The 23,143-nt window shown below is 37.2% G+C and overlaps 1 protein-coding gene across 6 annotated transcripts in view; it reads left to right on the forward strand.

The window, feature by feature from the left end:
• The window catches only part of SPAG17 (sperm associated antigen 17), a 252,618-nt gene that overhangs the window by 107,693 nt on the left and 121,782 nt on the right, over positions 1-23,143 (forward strand). For all 6 annotated transcript variants that reach the window (XR_009734982.1, XM_061409692.1, XM_061409687.1 and 3 more), the window contains 3 exons: positions 2,651-2,712; positions 3,271-3,384; positions 13,486-13,640. Coding sequence is in view for 5 of the 6 variants with exons in the window: in XM_061409692.1 (XP_061265676.1) it covers positions 2,651-2,712; positions 3,271-3,384; positions 13,486-13,640 (331 nt within the window). In the remaining variant the exon portion in view is untranslated. The remainder of the gene's footprint in view (positions 1-2,650; positions 2,713-3,270; positions 3,385-13,485; positions 13,641-23,143) is intronic.

A 23,143-nucleotide genomic window follows, 5' to 3' on the forward strand; every position in this document is an offset into this window, starting at 1 on the left:
TGTTCCTGGACTTGAAGGGCTAAATACTTGTGCTTTTTTCAACCAAACAGTAGATTTCCATCTGAGACTGGTTTTGAACTTGACGGGGCCTATTGGATATTTATGAAAAACCTGAGAGTTGATAACCATGAGGCTATAGGTTTAGATGTGCCCTTTATGCTTGTTGAGTGTTTTTTTAATAAAGTAACTGCTTTGCAGAGGGATCTTGTTATCTCTAAAGTAAAACAGATTAGGAAAGCTGTTTTTCAAAGAGATGAGAATGCATCCATTTCCAGATGTGTCAAAAACTACTGAATCACACTGTCAAAGGATTATGTGGTTGAAGGAAGAAATCAGGAAGAAAGAAAAAGAATGACTTTTACTCTACTATTAAATAGAGTTCAGATTAGTCTTAGAATGTTCTTCCCTTTGACAAAATATCTGATGCACAGTTTTTTAAAACATATTTTCTAAACTGGAGACTTTTTTTTCTATTGGATCCTTAGACACAGGAGGGAATATCAAGTCTCCCGGAAATCTGGCAGCCCATAGAATAGAATAATTTTTATTCCACAGATTGCATATCAATTGCTTCAAGGACACATGGGACATAATGGTCTATTTAGAGTTATAGTTGGCCTGAGTTTTCTCTTGAGTGTCTGTGTTATATAAATATTAAACTGAATTGAATTTATAGTTTTCTTATAAATCCAAATGGAACATTCATGCTGTCACCCTCACCAGCCCAAGGTGAGATGGAACTAGTAGCAAAAATATAAGTAGCTATGCTCCTAAAGACAAGTAAAACATTTGGCCTATCTTGCTTAGATGTAATTAGCTAGTCCCTCTAGAAGCCCAGATGTGGTTCTCTTTGCCACACAATGAAAATTTAGATCTTGTGAAAGTGAAAGTTGCTCAGTCGTGTCTGACTCTTCGCGAATCCATGGACTGTCCATGGAATTCTCCAGGCCAGAATACTGGAGTGGGTCGCCTTTCCTTTCTCCAGGGGATCTTCCCAACCCAGGGATCTAACCCAGGTCTCCCACATTGCAGGCAGATTCTTTACCAGCTGAGCTTATGCTTACCCCACAAATAAGCTTTTGTTGTAGGATTTCTTCCACATTTCTGCACTCTCTATTTGGCTCAATATTTATTTCCAGTTTTAATACATGATGTAGATTTCTCTCATTCAATCAAAAAAAAATATATATGTATTTACTGATTTCCTACCATGTGTTGCGTGCAAAGAGTAAGGTTAGGGAAAATAGAAGTTCTTATTCTCCAGGAATTCACATTTGAGATGAAGAGACAGACAAATATTATTAGGCATGGATAAATGCCATGATCAAAAATCAAGCAGGATAAGAAGCAGAAGACTCTTGAGGAGGTGACAGTTGAACAGCAATATGAATGAAGGGTTTGAAACAGATGACTCTCTAAAAGCAAAGCATGCTAGACAGAGAGAAAATCAAGTTCAAAAACTTCAAGATACAACAAGCAAGCCAGTGAGTCTGGAGTGGAATGAGCCAGGGAGAGTAGAAGGAGGTGTGGCTGGAGAGTCAAGCTGGAGCCATTTTTATATGACTTCCTCGGGATTAATCTGCTATTATTCAGAGGGTGATAAAAAGTCAGACTGGCTGTCTTTGAGCAGTAAGACAGATATGTTACAAGATTTAATGTGCCGCCCCCCCTCAAACTTTATTACTTTGATCAGATTTGGAATATGCTATGTCCTTGATTTCTTTCTTTCTTAGAGATTCACAGTCACAAGAGCATATTACAAATTCTGAAACTTTCACAGTAAAGTGTCTATTTATCCATGTGAAACTCATATACCATGGAATTCCTCTACATAACACATTTGTTAACTTTAAGATTTACTGAAACAGGATGATTCAGAAATCAACACCATCAGTCTGTTTCTTCCCTCTCCATTTATGGCTGTGTGCTTAGTACTCAAGGAGGTTATCACAGTCCCAGTTATCATATAAGTATACTCTTTGGTCACAGTGAGAGCTAGTGTGTCCATGATAAGGGGCCCCGTGGAACCCAGCTCCCTATTCATTTTATTCATTTAACTAACTTTTAAAAATTCTGTAAATCTGAAGATGCCCATTAAATGGGTTTTAAATTAATACATTGTTAATGAATGGGGGAAGAGCTTAACAGGATAGAGTGTGGTATTGCTTCTTCTAGTAGGAGGTGCTTTTGTCAGGGGGTTCTTCTTTCCATACATCCCTGCCCCTGTCCTAGTCTGTCACTCACAAGATACAAGTTTGAACAGGCTTTGTGATAGTACCAGCATCATAACAGACAACTGTGTGGGGAGCAGCTGACATAGTTTAATCAGTAAATATTTGCAGCTTGTAAGATGAAAGTACATTGTCAGAAGCGAGCCATACAGTCTGAAGGCAGAATATCTAATATATGATTTAGGAATGTATTATATAGGGAGCTGGGTTCTTTTCAAAGGACTTAGTATAACTTTTCTAGGTAGACACTAATTTAGAATTATTGACAAAAACACCTTTTTGGAGGCATGAAACATGCCTTTCAGGAATTACCTTTTCAGCACAGAAACATAGATCACATGGCAACAAAAAGGCACAGCATTGACCAAAGAGAGAACAAAGCCCAAACACAACTGGATGTTGATGTCTTTGATTTACAGAGCAGACCATGAACAATGAGATCAAAGATGAAGCGGTCACAAATGCTGATCTTCTTGAAAAGGTAGGGAATTATTGCCTGAAAGTGTAGATGCCAGTAAGATCTGAGAAAACCATAACTAAAAAAAGAAACTTAGCAGGAAGGGGCTGGTACTAGAGGAGAAGGGTTTATTCAGACACCCCGCCTCCCCAGCTCAGTTCCAACTGGAGAGAAAGGAGTTAATTTCACCAGCCGCTCAAGCAAAACTTCCAGGCTCCATGCTTCTCTCTAGACAGTGTGGCTTGGCAACGTCACGAACACCTGCTGACCATACAGCTATGTAGAACTAATGCTGTCTTGAAGTGAGTTCAGAAAACCTGCCTATAATTGCTAACAGGACTCAGAAGAGTATAACCTAACAATAAAAATATTTAGATTATGTTGCCCATAAAAAAAAAAAGTCAAAGGCATACTTTTTCTGGCAGCAGTTCTCTTAAAATGTTGCCATATGGATTTATACATATGCAGATTTCCCCCAATTAGATGGAGTGCATGCTGGTTAGTTGATGGAGTCCAAGAGGGCTTCATTTGGACTTAAACAGATTAAAGCTGAAATTGTATTCCTCTGATTTTTTTTTTAAGAAACCAAAGAAGATGACTGTAGAAGCCGAGTTAGAGGACATAAAGAAAACCCAGCAACGCAATCTAATGGACTGGAGTTTTACTGAACATTTTAAACCAAAAGTTCTGCTTCAGGTATTAATGGGCTATGAGTCTCATCAGATTGGTCTGGGGAGGCTCAGTGTGATTTAGAACAGTTCACTTCTAGGTCACTCTCAGATCTATTTCAGATCAATATTCCCATTTACTTCAGCTATAAAGTGAGTTTATTCCCAGACTGTGTGCTATGCATGCCCAAAATAGTTTAAAATATACTTTCTTAAAGGATGTTTTTTTAATGAAGTCTCTTAAGAAAAGAAAGAAGATATGTGCATGACTGCTGCACATGTTTAAAAAAAAAACATAGTAATAAAAGTAAGATGTTATTGGGAAGCAACCTTATATTTCCCCATATTGCCTGTTAGCTCTCTTCAGTTTTCACATTTCTAAATATTTTCTGATGCAATTAACAATTCAATGTAAACTGTGATGGCTAACATTTATTGAGCACTTACCATATGCTGCTGCTGCTAGTCAATGTATTACTAGGTTATTTAATCTCTTCAGTAATCTTATGAAGTAGAAACTATTTAAATAGTAGAAAACTGAGGCACCTTAACCACTAGTAACTTTTGTCCAAGGTCACACTGGAAAGGGTCTCACTGGTTGATGAGTGAGAGAAGCAAGATCCAAACAAACCCAAGAAATCAGACCCAGAACTTGTGCTCTTAACCACTACGCAAAATAATGAGTAATACTAAGGCAAGCTCTTTTTGTCAATTTTACATTTTACACAAAAACTTTTACTCTTTTTTCTTTTATCCTTTTAATTTAAATTAAATTAAATTTAATTTAAAATTTAAATTAAAATTTTACATCCACTTATTTTTTAAAGCCAAAACATTGTGTAAAGGGTCTTGTGAAAAATACCAGTTCCCTCCCATGCCCATGGAGCTTTCCAGGTGGTTCAGTGGTAACGAATTTGCCTGCCAATGCAGGAGCCAAATCCCTGGGTCAGGAAGATCCCCTGGAGGAAAGAAATGATAACCTACTCTAGTATTCTTGCCTGGAGAATTCCATGGACAGAGAAGCCTGGCAGGTTAGTCAGTGGAGTCACAAAGAGTCAGACATGACTGAGCATGCACACTCCCATGCCATGACACAATTCCCAGAGGTAAAAATCTTCAACGTATTTACCTGTTTCTTTTGCTACTTAACTCAGTTATCTCTAAATAACAAGATATTTAGTTACCATCATCAACTGACTCCCTCTTGAAAAAACAGCTTGCCCAACCCCATATAACACACACTGAGACATGCACATACACTCACTCATTACTCCTATACATACATATACACACTCATAAACTCAAACCTTGTCATTCTCTGAAACTTTTAGCCATATCATAATTTTTATTAGATTTCAAGATTTATCATATTTCAATTATATAAGTGCTATTCACAGCTGAAACAGTATGAAAAAGCAAAAAGATAGGACACTGAAAGATGGACTCCCCAGGTAGGTAGGTGCCCAATATGCTACTGGTGATCAGTGGAGAAATAACTCCAGAAAGAATGAAGGGATGGAGCCAAAGCAAAAACAACACCCAGTTGTGGATGTGACTGCTGATGGAAGCAAGGTCCGATGCTGTAAAGAGCAATATTGCATAGGAACCTGGAATGTCAGGTCCATGAATCAAGGCAAATTGGAAGTGGTCAAATAGGAGATGGCAAGAGTGAACATCGACATTTTAGGAATCAGCGAACCAATATGGACTGGAATGGGTGAATTTAACTCAGCTGACCCTTCTATCTACTACTGTGGGCAAGAATCCCTTAGAAGGAATGGGGTAGTCATCATAGTCAACAAAAGAGTCCAAAATGCAGTACTTGGATGCAATCTCAAAAACAACAGAATGATCTCTGTTCATTTCCAAAGCAAACCATTCAATATCACAGTAATCCAACTCTATGCCCTGACCAATAATGCTGAAGAAGCTGAAGTTGAATGGTTCTATGAAGTTCTACAAGACCTTCTTGAACTAACACCCAATAAAAGATGTTTTCATTATAAGGGACAGGAATGCAAAAGTAGAAAGTCAAGAAACATCTGGAATAACAGGTAAATTTGGCCTTGGAATACAGAATGAAGCAGGGCAAAGGCTAATAGAGTTTTGCCAAGAGAACACACTGGTCACAGGAAACACCCTCTTCCAACAACACAAGAGAAGACTCTACACATGGACATCACCAGATGGTCAACACCAAAATCAGATTGATTATATTCTTTGCAACCAAAGATGGAGAAGCTCTATCAGTTAGCAAAAACAAGACTGGGAGCTGACTGTGGCTCAGATCATGAACTCCTTATTGCCAAAGTCAGACTTAAATTGAGGCAAATAGGGAAAACCACTAGACCATTCAGTTATGACCTAAATCAAATCCCTTACAATTATACAGTGGAAGTGACAACTAGATTCAAGGCATTAAATCTGATACACAGAGTGCCTGAAGAACTATGGATGGAGGTTGGTGACATTCTACAGGAGGCTGTGATCAAGGCCATCCCTGAGAAAAAGAAATGCAAAGGAGGAAAGGAAAGATATGCCCATTTGAATGCAGAGTTCCAAAGAATAGCAAGGAGAGATAAGAAAGCCTTCCTCAGTGATCAGTGCAAAGAAATAGAGGAAAATAACAGAATGGGAAAGACTAGAGATCTTTTCAAGAAAATTAGAGATACCAAGGTAGCATTTCATTCAAAGATGGGCACAATAAAGGACAGAAATGGTATGGACCTAACAGAAGCAGAAGATATTAAGAAGAGGTGGCAAGAATACACAGAAGAACTATACAAAAAGATCTTCATTACCCAGATAATCACGATGGTGTGATCACTCATCTAGAGCCAGACATCCTAGAATGCAAAGGAAGTCAAGTGAGCCTTAGGAAGCATCACTATGAACAAAGCTAGTGGAGGTGATGGAATTCCAGTTGAGCTATTTCAAATCCTAGAAGATGATGTTGTGAAAGTGCCGCACTCAATTTGTCAGCATATTTGGAAAACTCACCAGTGGCCACAGGATTGGACAAGGTCGGTTTTCATTCCAATCCCAAAGGAAGGCTGTGCCAAAGAATGCTCAAACTACTGCACAATTACACTCATCTCACACGCTAGCAAAATGATCCTCAAAATTCTCCAAGCCAGGCTTCATCAGTACATGAACCGTGAACTTCCAGATGTTCAAGCTGGATTTAGAAAAGGCAGAGGAACCATAGATCTAATTGCCAACATCCAATGGATCACAGAAAAAGTGACACAGTTCCAGAAAAACATCTACTTCTGCTTTATTGACTATGCCAAACCTTTGACTGTGTGATCACAACAAGCTGTGGAAAATTCTTAAAAGAGATGGGAATACCAGACCACTTGACCTGCCTCCTGAGAAATCTTTATGCAGGTCAAGAAGCAACAGTTAGAACAGAATATGAACAACAGACTGGTTCCAAATAGGGAAAGGAGTACATCAAGGCTGAATATTGTCACCCTGTTTATTTAACTTATATGCAGAATACATCATGCAAAATGCCAGGCTGTAGGAAGCACAAGCTGGAATCAAGACTGCCAGGGGAAATATCAATAACCTCATATATGTAGATGACACCACACTTATGGCAGAAAGCGCAGAAGAACTAAAGAACCATTTGATGAAAGTGGAAGAAAAGAATGAAAAAGTTGGCTTAAAACTCAACATTCAGAAAACTAAGATTATGGCATCTGGTCCCATCACTTCATGGCAAATAGATGGGGAAACAATTGAAACAGTGAGAGACTTTATCTTTTTGGGCTCCAAAATCACTGCAGATGGTGACTGCAGCCATAAAATTAAAAGCCACTTGCTCCTTGGAAGAAAAGTTTTGACCAACCTAGACAGCATATTAAAAAGCAAAAGCATTACTTCGCCAACGAAGGTCCAGCTATGGTTTTTCCAGTAGTCATGTATGGATGTGGGAGTTGAACTATAAAGAAAGCTGAGCACCAAAGAATTGATGCTTTTGAACTGTGGTGTTGGAGAAGACTCTTGAGAGTCCCTTGGTCTGCAAGGAGATCCAACCAGTCAATCCTAAAGGAAATCAGTCCTGAATATTCATTGGAAGGACTGATGCTGAAGCTGAAACTCCATTACTTTGGCCAACTGATGCGAAGAACTGACTCACTGGAAAAGACCCTGATGCTGGGAAAGATTGAAGGCAGGATGAGAAGGGGACAACAGAGGATGAGATGGTTGGATGGCATCACTGACTCAATGGACATGAGTTTGAGTAGGCTTTGGGAGTTAGTGATGGACAGGAAAGCCTGGTGTGCTGCCGTCCACGGGGTCACAGAGAGTCAGACATGACTGAGTGACTGAACTGAACTGATTCATAGCTGCACTGTGTAATATCCTGGATACATTTCCTTTTTATTTGTTTAGTTTGATAAACATTTGTCATTACTCTCCCCCAAATTCTCTACTTAAGAGTAAATCTCTGCTCAGTACATTCAAACCTAACAGATATTCCATCAGTTGTGTTTTGTAAGCAATATCTTTCCTGTGTGTTCTGAACCTCTGCTTGCCCTCTACTTGTTTTCTGGGTTCACAGGGTCACAGGTGAGCAGGAATTTTGCCCAAGGATGGACCAGAAACTGAGTCACACCCATAACTGACTTAGAAGATATTCAGATAACATTTGAGCCTTAGAGTTGATGCTGGAAAGGGTTGAAACTTTGAAGGATGTTGGGTGGGTGAATGTATTTTATACATGGGAAAGATATGAATTTGAGAGGCTACAAGATAAACTGTAGGCTTCTCTGGTAGCTCAGCTGGTAAAGAATCCGCAATGCAGGAGACCTGGGTTTGATTCCAAGGTTGGGAAGATCCCCTGGAGAAGGAAAGGGCAACCCACTCCATTATTCTGGTCTGGAAAATTCCATGGACTGTATAGTCCCTAGCGTCGCAGAGTCAGACTGACTGAGCAACTTTCACTTTCAGTCTGAACTGTTTTATGTTGAACAGTGTCCCTCAAAAGATTTTTTAGAATCTTTACACCTAGTACCTGAAAGTGGATTATTTGGAATTAGGGTGTCTAAATGATGTAATCAAGTTAAGATGAGGTCATTATAGTAGGCTCCAACCAAATGTGATTTATGTCCTTGTAAGAAGAAGAAAATACCAACTAAAGACACACAGGGAGAATATTTTGTAACCAGAGAGGTGGAGATTAGAATGATGCAGATCCAAGCTAAAATTCACCAAGGATGGATGACCACTGTCAGAAGCTACTATACAAAGCAGCAAAGGAAATTCTACCAGTTCTCAGAGAGAGCACTCTACACAGCGACGGTCCTGCCATCCCCTTTGCGGCCATCCTGGCCGTATCCTTTGCCTCTATTTCCAGTTAGATACTGTCTTCTGCATCCCATGTTGCCCTCTCTCTTGGGTTACTCTCTCTTTGTAGGGGACTGTCTTTTCAAGTTGCCTCCTGAGTTAACATAAATGGCAGGGAAATTTTTGAGGTGATGGATGTTTGAAAATACCTTAATTCTATACTTTTAACTGCCAGTTTGGCTTTATATAAGATGCTAAGTTAAAAAGTATTTTCCTTCAACATTTTGAAGCCATTCCTCAATAGTCTTCTAGCTTTCCAGATTGTCCTTGAGAAAGAAAAAAACACTGAAATTCTGATTCCTGGTCAGTCGAGTCTGTGTTTTTTCTTCTCTCTGTAAGGTCTTTAAGATTTTCTTTTTGTTCCAGTGTTCTGGATTTCCTGTTGATATTCCTTGATGTGTGGTTCTATTCCTAATACTGCACCGGGGAGCCCAGTATAATCCAGAAACTCTGAGCTTTACATTCTGGGAAATATTATACAATCCTCACTCTAATAATCCCCTCCCCTCCCTTTTCTTTAGTCTTTTTTCCTGAAACTCCTGTTGTTCTGGTATTGGACTCCTAGACTGAACTTCCAATTTCCTTATCCTTTCCTTCCAAGTTTTCAACAGCTTTTCTTCTTATTCTGGAAATATGTCTCTGCTTTCATCGAATTTTTCTATCGAGTCTTCTGTATCTGTTGTTATAATATTAGTATCATAAGGTTATATTTATAGTTACAAATTACATTTATAAAACATACTCTTCACATTCCCTGGTACCGTATCTTCCCTTATCTCTATGAGGATATACTAAAGTCCTTTGAAGTCTTCTCTCTGAAAACTCCTTTCCCCAGGTTTTAACTATTTTTTTGTGGGGGAGGTGTCTTCATTTTTCACATTGAAGAATAGCATCTAGTGATATTTGCCTCTTTGTTTATATTCATAATGAGACACTAAAAAAATATGATAGGAAGTGCTACATAAAGTCAAAGTGGGGGAAAGCTGTCAATACCCTGACCTTGTTGTTGGGTGATTTGGCTGCGGGGAGGTGGGGGGTCTTGAAAGACCCGTGAATGTTGATGTATTAATTCTATACTCTTGGGCCATTTAGAGTCTCTAGGGAAAAAAGTCTGATCTCTTCTCTTCCGAGACATAACTTGTCAGGGTTTTAGGAGCTGAATGATGGAGGAAAGGAATTTCAGATTTCTTACCACCCAGTGTCTAGATCTGCACTGTCCAATGTGGTAGCCACTAGTCACATGTAGCTTCTGAGTACTTAGCAATTTTTATATTGATTACATATTGAAATGATAATATATTTTGACATATTAGGTTAAATAAAATGTATAGTTTGATTTTACCTTAACCTTTAAAATATGACTACTATAAATTTTAAAATTATGCACATGGCTCACATTTGTGGCTTCCCTTATATTTCTATTAGACCATGCCAATTCAAGTTTTACATAATTCTCTTTTTTCTGTGGTATAGCTCTCCCTCAGTGGTGCCCAGGGTCCCTCCTCTTAAAAACCCACAGGGTCAGCTTCTATAGTAATAACCCTGCTTTCTTCTGCTGATGAGAGAGATGGGCAGTACCCTGGCTGCTCAGAATGGTTGAGGCTTCTTAAAAGACATTAATCTTCCTATTTTCATTGCCCCTTTCATTCCACTTTCAGAGGTACCTAACTCTGCCATTTCCAGAGCCTTTCTGTGTTTCTGCTCATAATGTTCCTTCTGGTCTCTCTTAAGACTAATCTTGGAATTTGATTTTCCATGTTCTGCTAAATCAGTTACCATTTATTCTCCTGCTTTCTAGCCTCCACGATGTTTCTTTTGTCTCATCTCCCTTGGGCTTCAACTTTGTGATATTAAAACTCGAATTTGACTATTCCTTTAGTGAGGGGTTAGGAAGTGCATGTGTTTAATCTTTCATTTTTTAACTGGAAGTTCATTTCAGATTTTACTTTGTTTTAGCCTCTCCTCCTCACTCCATAGAAGCTTAACTTTTATTTCTTTTAAAAAATATATGTATTTATTTATTTATTTGGCTGCTCCAGGTCTTGGTTGCAGCATGTGAACTCTCAGTTGCAGCAGGTGGAATCTAATTCCCTGACTAGGGATCGAACCCAGGCCCCCTGCATTGGGAGCCTGGAGTCTTAGCCACTGAACCACCAGGGAAGTCCTGAAGCTTCACTTTTCAAGGTCACATGTAATTGTCCTGCCAAACCTAATGGACATTTCTTTGTATATCTTCCTTGACCTTTTCCTCACAAAGCTGATCACTTCCCCACAAAACACTGTTCACTCCCAGTTTCCAAAGCACCATACCGAATTCCTCCTCAGTGTGCCATCTGGAATTTTGTTGAGTACTTCTCCTCTACCTACCATTTAAATATTGAAGTGCCTCAAGCCTCAGTCTCGAATTGTCTTCTCTCCTCTGTAAACATTCTTTTAATGATTTTATCTACTACACATGTCTAATCCTGATGACTCATAAAAGTTTATCTTCCAAATTATCTCCATCTTGAGTTCCACATTAGTGAATTTCTGATAGGCATCTTAAATATTTTGTGTCCCACATGAAGCAAATAATTTTCCCACCTAAGCATGCTTCTCCCCTCATCCATCTCAGAAAACGTCAGTGTCAAGCCAAAAGGCTGAGAGTCATTCCTTACTTCAGCTTTTCCTTTGTCTCACACATCTGGTCCATCATCGAGTTTTGAGGGTACACCTCAAAATACCTCTTGAGGCTCTTCACCATCTCCACTGCTGCTACTTTAATCCAAGTTCCATCCTCCCCATCTACTGTAATATCATCAGCCTATTTCACTCTCTCTCCACTCTAATCCCTTCTCTCCATATCAGGTGTTCCATCAATTGCTTCTTAAACACACATCTCTGAACTCCAGAATCCTGTAAAATCGTAAAAATTTTACGTAAAATTCGTAATCATATTTTAAAGAAAAGTCTTAGCTATCTTGTTCGTTTTGTTTTTCTATGAATGTGGTAGGTCTCCATTTTTAATGAAAAGCTTAATTAATGAGAAAAATATCAATACATGATAATAGGTAAAAGCCAAGTTTTTTAATGTATTGAAGTATAGTTGATTTGCAGTGTTGTGGCCAAATTTTTAAAAAGGAAAAGAAATGTATGAAACTTTATCAAATATTGATTGAGAACACCTACACGTTCATCAAAAATAGAAGTTTGGTTGTTTGTTTGTTTTTCTAATTTAAAATCTGAAAGGAATTTGCCCCAAAAAGTAATGGATAGGACCCCCACAGAGCAAAATGTTTTAAATGCAAAAATATTTACCATGTCAGGACTTCCCTGGCAGTCCAGTGGTTAAGACTCCATCCTTCTACTGCAGGGGAGCATGGGTTTGAGCCCTGGTCAGGGAACTAAGATCCCCACAGCTGCACTGTGCAGCCTAGAAAAAGAGAGAAAGAAAACAAATTTACCACATATGTGTTTCTTATATTGGCTCTCAGGGAGCAGTTGTAAAAATTCAAATGCCGCTTCATAAAGGCATATAGGGGATTAGATTGGGGAGTAAATGTATTATTTTAGTTACACTACCAGTGTGCAATTGACAGCAAAAGTAAAATAGTCCTTTCCTGACATAATATGCAATTCCATGCCTTTAGATCATCCAGACAGTGAAGAACAGAAAGCTGCCTCCACCAAATTGATATGGACAAGGAAAAAAAAAAAAAACAAACAAACAAAACCCCGCAACTGTCTAATTTCTTTCCCTATGGACATATTTCTTTATGTTGATTGGCATAAGGAAAAGGCAGCTGCCCACAGGCCCCCTCTGTTTGTGGCTGCAGTTACAGTGCTGAGGATAAAATGTTTTGGAAAGGATCAGGGATAGAAGTTGTGTAGAAACAGTATGTATCAAGAAGACCACTCACAGTATGTCTCTGTACCACACCGTGGTGTAGTGGAGAGCTCTGTGTGGAGTGTGAAATGTGACATTTAGAGTCAAAAGACTGGTATAAGCCCTTGTACCAGAACTTAGGAACTCCATACTCTTAGACAAGTCTCTTATTCTCTCTTGGCCACAAACAATACTGAAAAATGCAGCTTTTAATATTTTGAAATGGGAAAAATAATCATACCAATGTATCTGAGGTTTTTATGATAAAATGAGATGATTTATCTGAAGGCGTGTGTGTATGTGTGTGCATGTTAAGTCGCTTCAGTCGTGTCCGACTCTTTGCAACCCTATAGACTGTAGCCCACCAGGCTCCTCTTTTCATGGAATTCTCCAGGTAAAAATACTGGAGTGGATTGCTATACCCTCCTCCAGGTGATCTTCCCAACCCAGGGATCGAACCCAGGTCTCCCATACTGCAGGCAGATTCTTTACCATCAGGAAAGCCCAAGAATACTGGAGAGGATAGCCTATCCCTTTTCCAGGGGATCTTCCTGACCCAGGAATCAAAGCAGGGTCTCCTGCATTGCAGGTGGATTCTTTACCAGCTGAGCTACCAGAGAAGCTTAAAAAGAAGGCATGGAACGTGCTAAATAACTCCTAGACTTTATTATCTCCCAGCATTAATGAAAAACACTTGAGCAAATACCTCTATGCTTGGAGCCTAGGATTTGTTTTTCTTATAAGAGTTACTAAAATGCTCCTGAAAATATCTGCCATCCCTGCTCTCACCTTGACCAGCATCATGGAGATAAGGGAAGAAAAGGGAGGAAGCAGAGAAAGGCCCTAGCAGGAGACTCTTCTCTCGGGGAAAAAAAGACAAAACAATGCATTCATTTTGATTTTCAGGTTCTTCAAGAAGCTAATCAGCAATACAGGTGTATTGATTCGTATTACCATACACAAGACAACTCTTTACTGTTGGTCTTTCATAATCCGATGAATTTACAACGTCTGCGTCATGAATATTGGAAAGTTGGCCTTCACTCTAATGTTGGATTCAGGTAACCAACTTAGATGGTTTAGTTAGTTATCTTAGTTAGCTTGTTACTTGGTTTTTAATTCCTTAGCCTAAGCTGAGTGGTTCAACCCAATAAAAACATTTGTGCAGTACCGTAGATTCAGTGAAGTTCCGTAGATTCAGTGAAGTTCATCAAATTGAATGCTGTGTGCCAGGCACTGTGATAGGCATTGAAACTATACACTGAAGAAGGCAGACATCATTCCTGGCCCCATTGAATCTAGTGGGGATATTATTAAATTATACTTGATTCATTTAGACTCCAATATAACAGCCTCTGAAAGGTTTAAAGTAGGAACTACAAAACATGGCATTCCATATGCTGGTTTTGGGTAACTCCACTTGATCTAGGGAAGACTCAGACGTAGGGTAACTGAATGACACATGCACTCAGCTTCCCAGCAAACTGAGACCTCTAGGAATCAGTAATTTGTTTTTCCTCCCCAGCTCCTTAATTATTTCATTGCTATCTTAAAAATTTTCTCTCCTTTCTCATTAATGATGAGAACTTTTCATTATTTTTCTGTACTGGTTAATATATAATCAGTATTTGTTATTTATATAGAATTTAGTCCTAAGGGATACAGAGAGGATGAACATGGACCTACAGAAAACTGGAGAAATGGATTGTGTGCATACATATACACAGAATCACACACTTTAAAGTCATAAAATGATTTTTTTAATTAGGATACACAATAGGTATACCAAGCTAATATAACTGTGCTTTCCTTTGTTCTGTTTTTCATTGCCAGTAATTATGCTTTTCATTTCTTTGTTGACTAGGACTTCAGTACAACTTTGAGAACATTATTGTCTTATTCTAGGTTTTGAATATTCATCTATTAAGTATTTTTTCAGTTTTTTGCCATAGGTAAATGCTCCTTATTAGGTTAGAAAATTTTCTTACATTGCTAGTTTGCTCTAGGTTCTTAATTATAGATGACTATTAAATAATATCAAATGATTTTCCTGCATCAATTTAGGTGTTCTCTCTTTTCCTTTAATCTGTTAAAGTGTGAAATTTTATTAATAGATATTCTAATGTTTGAACTTACATTCCCATGAAAATCCAATTTGTCCATTATGTTCTCTTGTTTATAAATTGCTGCATTTGGCTTGCTAATATATTGTTTAGAATGTGTCCAATCTGTATTCATGGGTAAGATTCAGCTATAATTTTTCCCATCTTTAAATGTTCTTTTCTGGCTTGAGATTGAGATTTTTATTAGCCTCATAAATTAATGGGTGGGTATTCTCCCTTTTTAATCTCTATTTTTTTATTTTCTGAAAGAATTTATGTAAGACTAAGATGTATATTCCTTTGGCATTTGGTAAAACTTGAAAATAAGAACATCTGGACCTGGGAAGATGGTTAATTACTGATTTAACCTCTGTCATGATTATTAGACACTTTGGGTTTACTATGTATTTTTGAACTACATTTGATAATATGTATTTCTCTAGGAATTTGACCATTTTACCTGTTTTCAAAATTATTGCATAAAATGGATTACAATATGCTCTTGCCTTTTTGTGTTACACATATCTGTTTTAATTCTTAATGCTTTTAATCTGTGATTTCTCTGTTTTTCTGAACCAGTCTTGCCAAAGGTTTGCCAATTTTGTTAATTTTTTGTAAAAGCAACTATTGCATTTGATCCTTTCTCCTTTTTATTTTTTAAAAATATGCCCTCATCTTTATTATTTTTTATTTTCTCTCAATTTCTTTGGATTATTCCAGTGTCCTTTAACTTTGCAAATTAGAATTTTATCTCAGGATTTTGAGTAATATTTGTTGCTTTACAAGTATTTAAGGCAAAAATTTCTTTTAAATACCACCTTAGCACTACAAAATATCTGACTGATGGAATTTTATTGTTGTTCATTTTTTTGAACACACAGTTCTTTTTTATTGAATTATAGCTGATTTACTATTATATTAGTTTCAGGTGTACAACATTGTGATTCAATATTTTTATAGGTTATACTCCATTTAAAGTATTATAAATTATTGCCTACATTTCCCGGTGCTATGCAATGTATCCCTTTAGTTTATTTTATACCTAGTAGTTTGTGCCTCTTTACCCCTATTCTTATCTTGCCTCTTGCCTCTTCTCTGTCCTAACTGGTAACCACTAGTTTGTTCTCTGTGTCCGCGAGTCTGTTTTGGTTTTGTTATATTCATTCATTTGCTTTATTTTTTAAATTCCACATATAGGTGATAACAAACAGTATTTGTCTTTCTCTGTATGATCTATTTGACTAAACGTAGTCGGTCCATCCATGTTGCTGCAAATGGCATAATTCCATTCTCTTTTATAGCTGAATAGGAATTGCCTGGAAAAATCCCATGGACGGAGGGCCTGGTGGGGCTGCAGTCCATGGGGTCGCGAAGAGTTGGACATGACTGAGCGACTTCACTTTCACTTTTCACTTTCATGCATTGGAGAAGGAAATGGCAACCCACTCCAGTGTTCTTGCCTGGAGAATCCCAGGGACTGGGAGCCTGGTGGGCTGCCGTCTCTGGGGTCGCACAGAGTCGGACACAACTGAAGCGACTTAGCAGCAGCAGCAGCAGTGTTCCATTATGTATATGTAGCACATCTTTATCTATTCATCTGTTGATAGACATTTAGGTTGCTTTCATATCTTTGCTGTTTTGAACAATGCTGCTATATCATTCATTTCTCATTTCCATCATTCTTATTTGACCCATGGATTGCATAGAAATGTGAGTTTTTATTTTAAACATTTGGCTGAGTTACATTTTTATTATAGTTTATAATTTCAAAAGTAGTAGTCAGACAACATGTTCTATAGAATACTGATGCTGTGAAATTTGTTGATCCACTTTGTTGCTTAATATGTGGTGAGTTGTTATAAATACTCCAAGTTTGTGTGTTAAGGAAGTTTATTCTTTGGTTTTTGAATACAGGTTTGTATTTCTTAATCTTCACTATTCTTTCTGATTTTTAAAAACTTGGTCAATCAACTAATGAGAAATGATTTTTAAAAAACTCAATGTGTGATGGAACCTGGTAGATTTATTTCTATAAATTTGTCAGTTTTTGACTTCATGCATGTTAAGATTGACACCACCCTTATGATGATAGCAGCCTTATAGCAGAAAGTGAAGAAGAACTAAAGATCCTCTTGACGAAAGTAAAAGAGGACAATGAAAAGGTTGGCTTAAAACTTAACATTCAAAGAACTAAGATCATGGCATCCAGTCCTACCTGCCACTTCATGGCACATAGATGGGGAAACAAGGGAAATGGTGACAAACTTTATTTTCTTGGGCTCCAAAATCACTGCAGATGATGACTACAGCCATGAAATTAAAAGACACTTGCTCCTTGGAAGAAAAGCTGTGACTAACCTAGACAGCATATTAAAGAGCAGAGACATTACTTTGCTGACAAAGGTCCATCTAGTCAAACTATGGTTTTTCCAGTCGTCATGTATGGATGTGAGAGTTGGACTATAACAAACACTGAGTTCAAGGAACTGATGCTTTTGGACTGTGGTGTTGGAGAAGACTCTTGAGAGTCCTGTGGACTGAAAGGAGATCTAACCAGTCAAACCTAAAGGAAATCTGTCCTGAATATTCATTGGAAGGACAGATGCTGAAGCTGAAATGCCAGTACTTTGGCCATCTGATGCGAAGAACTAACTCTTTAGAAAAGACCCTGATGCTGGGAGAGATTGAAGGCAGGAGGAGAAGGGGACGACAAAAGGAGATGGTTGGATGGCATCACCAACTTGTACATGAGTTTGAGCAAGCTCCGGGAGTTGGTGATGGACAGGGAAGCCTGGGGTCGCAAAGACAGACATGACTGACTAACTGAAATGATGTTAAGATTATGTTAATAAGCAAAACAAGAATTGAGTTGTTTCCCTGATTAAGCTTTTATCAACGTGCAATGTCTTTATCTCTAGGATTGCTCTTTGCTTTCAAGGTTATATTGACCAATATTGATATATCTGAACAGACTTTATCATATGTATCTTATCTGATAGTGATAAACTTTACAAGCCTCTTTTATATTTTATCTTGTATATCCTTTTCTATCCATTTACCTCTTGCAAAATATATATATAGCCAAATTTTAAAAATTCATCTGACAATATTTACCTCTTGAGAACCTAGTTCATATATTTGGATTAATTTCAACCATTTAATTTTGTCCTTTTATTTGCTCTTTTTTTTTCAGTTTCTTTATTTCTCCTTATTTGGTTTGAGTTAATTTCATTTTTATTACTACTACCAGAATGACAGTTATACACTATATCTCAACTCATTCTTCAGAAACTGTGATATTCACTTGAAAATTGACAAAGTCATCAGCACCTTTGTTACGCTATTCAGTCAGTCAGTCACGTCCGACTCTGTGATCCCATGGATCGCAGCACGCTAAGCTTCTCTGTCCTTCAGTGTCTCCTGGAGTTTGCTCAAATTCATATCCATTGAGTCAGTGATGCTATCTAACCATCTCATCCTCTGCTGCCCCCTTCTCCTTTTGTCTTCGATCTTTCCCAGCATCGGGGTCTTTTCCAATGAGTCGGGTCTTCACATCAAGTGGCCAAGTATTGGAGTTTCAACATCAGTCCTTGAAATGAATATTCAGGATTGATTTCCTTTAGGATCGACTGCTTTCATCTCCTGCAGAAGACGTGCCTTTACCTTCCTACCAAATAATATAAGCACAATAGAGTGTTTTAACTTCTTATCACCAGTCCACATTTTCTATTATTGCAGAACACTTTAATTCTATCTTCATGTTTTTACCCCACAATATAATAACATTATTGTTTTCATATCCAGTGTTTGTAAATTAATATATGCTTACTATTTTATTTTCCCTTCTTCCTAAGATAAGAGCTTTAAAAGTTCATATAGTGAGGATCTTTGGTAGTAAAATCAGTTTTGTTTATTGCAAATATCTTCATTTTAGCCTTGTTCATGAAAGATAATTTTGCTTAGGATATAGTTCTTGATTGACATGTAAATTCTCAGCACTTTGAAGAAAATTATCCCATTGTCTTCTGAATGCCTTTGAAGTTATTAAGATGTAAACATCATTCTTAATAAAAAATGTTACAAGCATCTTTATAAAATTAGAAACAAAATAGAGGTAACTACCATGACCAATTCTAAGCAACATTTAATGAAGATCTAAATCAGAAAAATTACTAAAAGTATCTTTAAAGTATAGGAATCCAAAAGGAAACTGCCATTATTGGCAGCTGAGGTTATTAGTGACACAGGAAAATCCCAATCTATCTAAAAATGTGAATTAATGGGAGAAATTACCTGAAGATCAGCCCTGAATATTCATTCAGCAACCCTGATGCTGAAGCTCCAACACTTTTGTCTCCTGATGCAAACAGCCGATTTCTTAGAAAAGACCCTGATACTGGGAAAGATTGAAGGCAAAGGAGAAGGGAGCAGCAGAGGATGCGATGGTTGGATGGCATTACGGACTCAATGGACATGAATTTGAGCAAACTCCAGGAGATAGTGGAGGACAGAGGAACCTGGTATGCTGTGGCATGACCCCATGCCAGTCCATGGGGTCACAAAGAGTTGGACACAACTTAGCAACTGGATAACAACAGCAGCATATCCTCTAACTGCATTTTTTTGCATTACAAGAAATTGTTAGAAAATGTGATGTTTAAAAAAGGAAAAAACACCATTGACAACAGAAACAAAAACTAGAATACCCAAAAAAGGCAAACCTAGGGCTTGTTTACACCCACACTTTGACCAAAGAAAATCATTCTTTTTCCATTCCCCTCCCAAGTGAAAATGTTAGATATACTTGGCTTCAGATATTACAAATTAAATAATAAAACCCAACATATTGATCTTTACATACATTTTATAACTTAATAAAATAGATACATTTTATTTGCAATTTTTCTCTTTCAGTAACCTATTTTATGACATGTTCTGTAATTTACTTCTCCAGTGATGTTTATATTATTCTCCCAAGTGTGTAAAATATATCATTTAGAGATGTATTGGTGTTACACTAACCTTATGGATAACACTGACAATTATGTGTATTTTTTATGACCTGATTCTCCAAGATAATTGTGGATTCAAGTTAACAACCAGAATCACATGGTAAGTAGAATTTAATCCAATTCTGTGCTTACTTAGCTTTCTGCAAGAACCCAGTGCAGGAGATCCAGCATGACCCCATCTTCATCCCATCAGGGGGCTCAGCAGCTGCCCCAGGGCACCACTTCTTTTGCTTCCCTCCCCACACTGATTGCGTGTACCTGCTGAAATGGGCATCAAGGTGCCGTGTTCCCCCCTTCACCTCAGAAGCCACAGCCTGCAGTCCACTCCCATTTGTCTCATTAAGGTGTGAGCCCACAGCTCTGAGGATTCACAGCACATAAGGCAGTCAAAATATTCCACCTTTTAACTCTGTAGAAAAAACAATACTGTTAGAAGTTAGACTACAAAGTCATTTTCCAAGACCCTTTGCTTACACATACAGGAGCTTCCACAGTACGTACCTGACTTTGTGGAGAGTAAGAATACTTCACATGGAAAACCATTTAGAGTTAGTGGATTCCAAGGGGCTGGGTAGCAGGGCCCAATGGGAGAGAGAGTAGGTCAGAGGATGAAGAATAGATTAATCTACAACCTTGTCAGTCCTTCTGAAGTTAATTCTCTATTCAGCTTTTCTATTTCTTCTTCAATTACTTTTGGAAATTTTTACTTTCTTAAGGAATCATGCATGACATCTAGATTTTCCAGTCTATTAAAATAAAATTAATCAGTATTCCCCAAATAAACATCCATTTCTGAGAGAGATAGATTAATGTCTGTCTTTATGATTATAGCTGTTTCTTCTTCCTGTTCTGCATGTGTACTGTATGCGTATGTGTATATGCATAACGTTATTTTTTAATTTCTATTTTTATATACATCCTTCTTAAAGGATTGTAACTTATCAACATGATAACACGTCTATCTTCCCTTTAATGCTTTTCACCTTGAATTTAACCATATTTGATATTAATATTATTGGAAATTCTTTTATATTAATAATTTACTGATGTAATGTTCTCAGTCATTTTGCATGTCAACTAGGAATGATGTTTCACTATATTCATGGAAAACTGGTTATAATGGTTAAACTAGTAAGAGAATTATTTTTCTCCTGTAGCAAAAAAAAATCTGTAGTTGGGCATTGTGTCAGGGATAGTGCTGCTGCTCACAAAAATTGAGGACCTAGACTTCTGCCATTTTTATATTCTTCTGCTTGAATTTGATTTTTAGATATATCTCTCTTTTTAAAATTTAAACTTTTTATTTTCTCCTGGGATATAGCCACTTAACAATGTTGTGATAGTTTCAGATGAACAGTGAAGTGACTAAGCCATACATATACATGTATCCATTCTCCCTCTCAGAGAAGGCGATGGCACCCCACTCCAGTACTCTTGCCTGGAAAATCCCATGGACGGAGGAGCCTGGTGGGCTGCAGTCCATGGGGTCGCTAAGAGTTGGACACAACTGAGCAACTTCCCTCTCACTTTTCACTTTCATGCATTGGAGAAGGAAATGGCAACCCACTCCAGTGTTCTTGCCTGGAGAATCCCAGGGACGGGGAGCCTGGTGGGCTGCCGTCTCTGGGGTCACACAGAGTCGGACACGACTGAAGCGACTTAGCAGCAGCAGCAGCAGCATTCTCCCTCTAGCTCTCCTCCCATTCAGGCTGCCACATAACACGGAGCATTGTTCTATGTGCTATACCATAGGTCCTTGTTGGTTATCCATTTTATTTTTTATTTTATTTTTTAATGGACATACTATGGTCTCTTTATTTAATTTATACATTTATACAGGTCAGCCATTCTATTTCAATGCTTTATTTACACAAATCTGTTGTCATTGTTTCGCTATACAAAGGATTGTGAAAACTATTTTAGATTCTACAAACATGAATAGGCCTTTGTTCTTGAGCTCAGTTTAGTCATAATTCATAAATATTTAAGTAGTTTGGAAAGTATGAATAATATTTTTAAAACTATATTAAAGAACTGATGGAAAATTGTACATATCATTACTAAACTATGAGTTTCATGAGAAATGGCGAATAATTGTGTTTACAGCATATTCTCAATTGATACTTTTGAGAAAATATTTATGTTGATAAATTTTAGGCATTACTATTTATACAGCATTCTGAACACCATACAATATAACAAATATTTTAAAAATCATCTTTATATTAGAAAGCTTACAACCTATTTAAGAATTCTATTTTACTGTCATTAATAATAGTGAAGCTTCTACTTATTGATGCTTATGATGTGTCAGACTTGTGTTCAACGCTTTCCATATATCATCTCACTTTGTTATCACAACATTATACAAATGAAGAAGTTGAGGATTATTTGTAAGTAAGTGGCAGATCTAGGATTTGAACCTGAGCCTTCCAATATCAAAGCGGACCTGAATTTTCTATTATTACTGCAATAAAGTATATACTGCTGATACTACTACTTACATTTTTCTGTAGGATTGATGTTTATCTCTTTTATTATTTATCTTTGTACATTTTTACATTTACAAAGATTTTAGATTATATACTTCTTGAAGGATAAAAACATTTTATCATTTTATAGTATCTATGAACATAGCAGGTAAATATAGCAGTGTGTACAAGTCCATCTCAAAATCCCTAACTGTCCCTTCCCCCCATCTTTCCCCCAGGCAACCATAAATTCATTCTCTAAGTCTTTTGACTTTGTTTCTGTTTTAGATACACCTCTTTTAAATATCAACTTGAGTTTTTTAGCCACTCTGAGATCTCCTGTCTTTTAAAATATTCTAATAATAATAACAATGTTAATTTTTTTACATTTAAAATAACTTAATATATTCACTTTTACTTTATTTGTTAATATATTTGGCCTCATTCTTACCATTAAATTTATACAACCCATATTTTTACTTCAAGATTAATCTCTTTCTTCCTTTGTTAGACTCAATTCATTCTTAGCATGTGATTTTTTAAAAGTCATAAATTCTACTTATATTTTTGTAGAAGTTACACTTATCCTTTTAAATCACATTTAAATACTTTTATATAATAGATAGGGTTGCTGCTGCTGCTGCTGCTAAGTCGCTTCAGTCGTGTCCAACTCTGTGTGACGCCATTGACAGCAGCCCACGAGGCACCCCCGTCCCTGGGATTCTCCAGGCAAGAACACTGGAGTGGGTTGCCATTTCCTTCTCCAATGCAGTGAATATTAATACCATTTCCCAGGAAATGTTAAAATGTTTAACATATTTTCACATGCTCCCAGTGCATCTCCTACCTCCCATTTAGAAATTGTCTATAAATTTTGTTTCTAATCGTAAAGTAATATTTTTGATAACAAGTAATAGAACTGAATATAAATAATTACTTACATTTAACTACTAATTTTATTCTTTCTCAACTCTTACTT

Source organism: Bos javanicus, chromosome 3 (genome assembly GCF_032452875.1).
Source record: "Bos javanicus breed banteng chromosome 3, ARS-OSU_banteng_1.0, whole genome shotgun sequence".
In the NCBI taxonomy this organism is placed as follows: domain Eukaryota; kingdom Metazoa; phylum Chordata; class Mammalia; order Artiodactyla; family Bovidae; genus Bos; species Bos javanicus.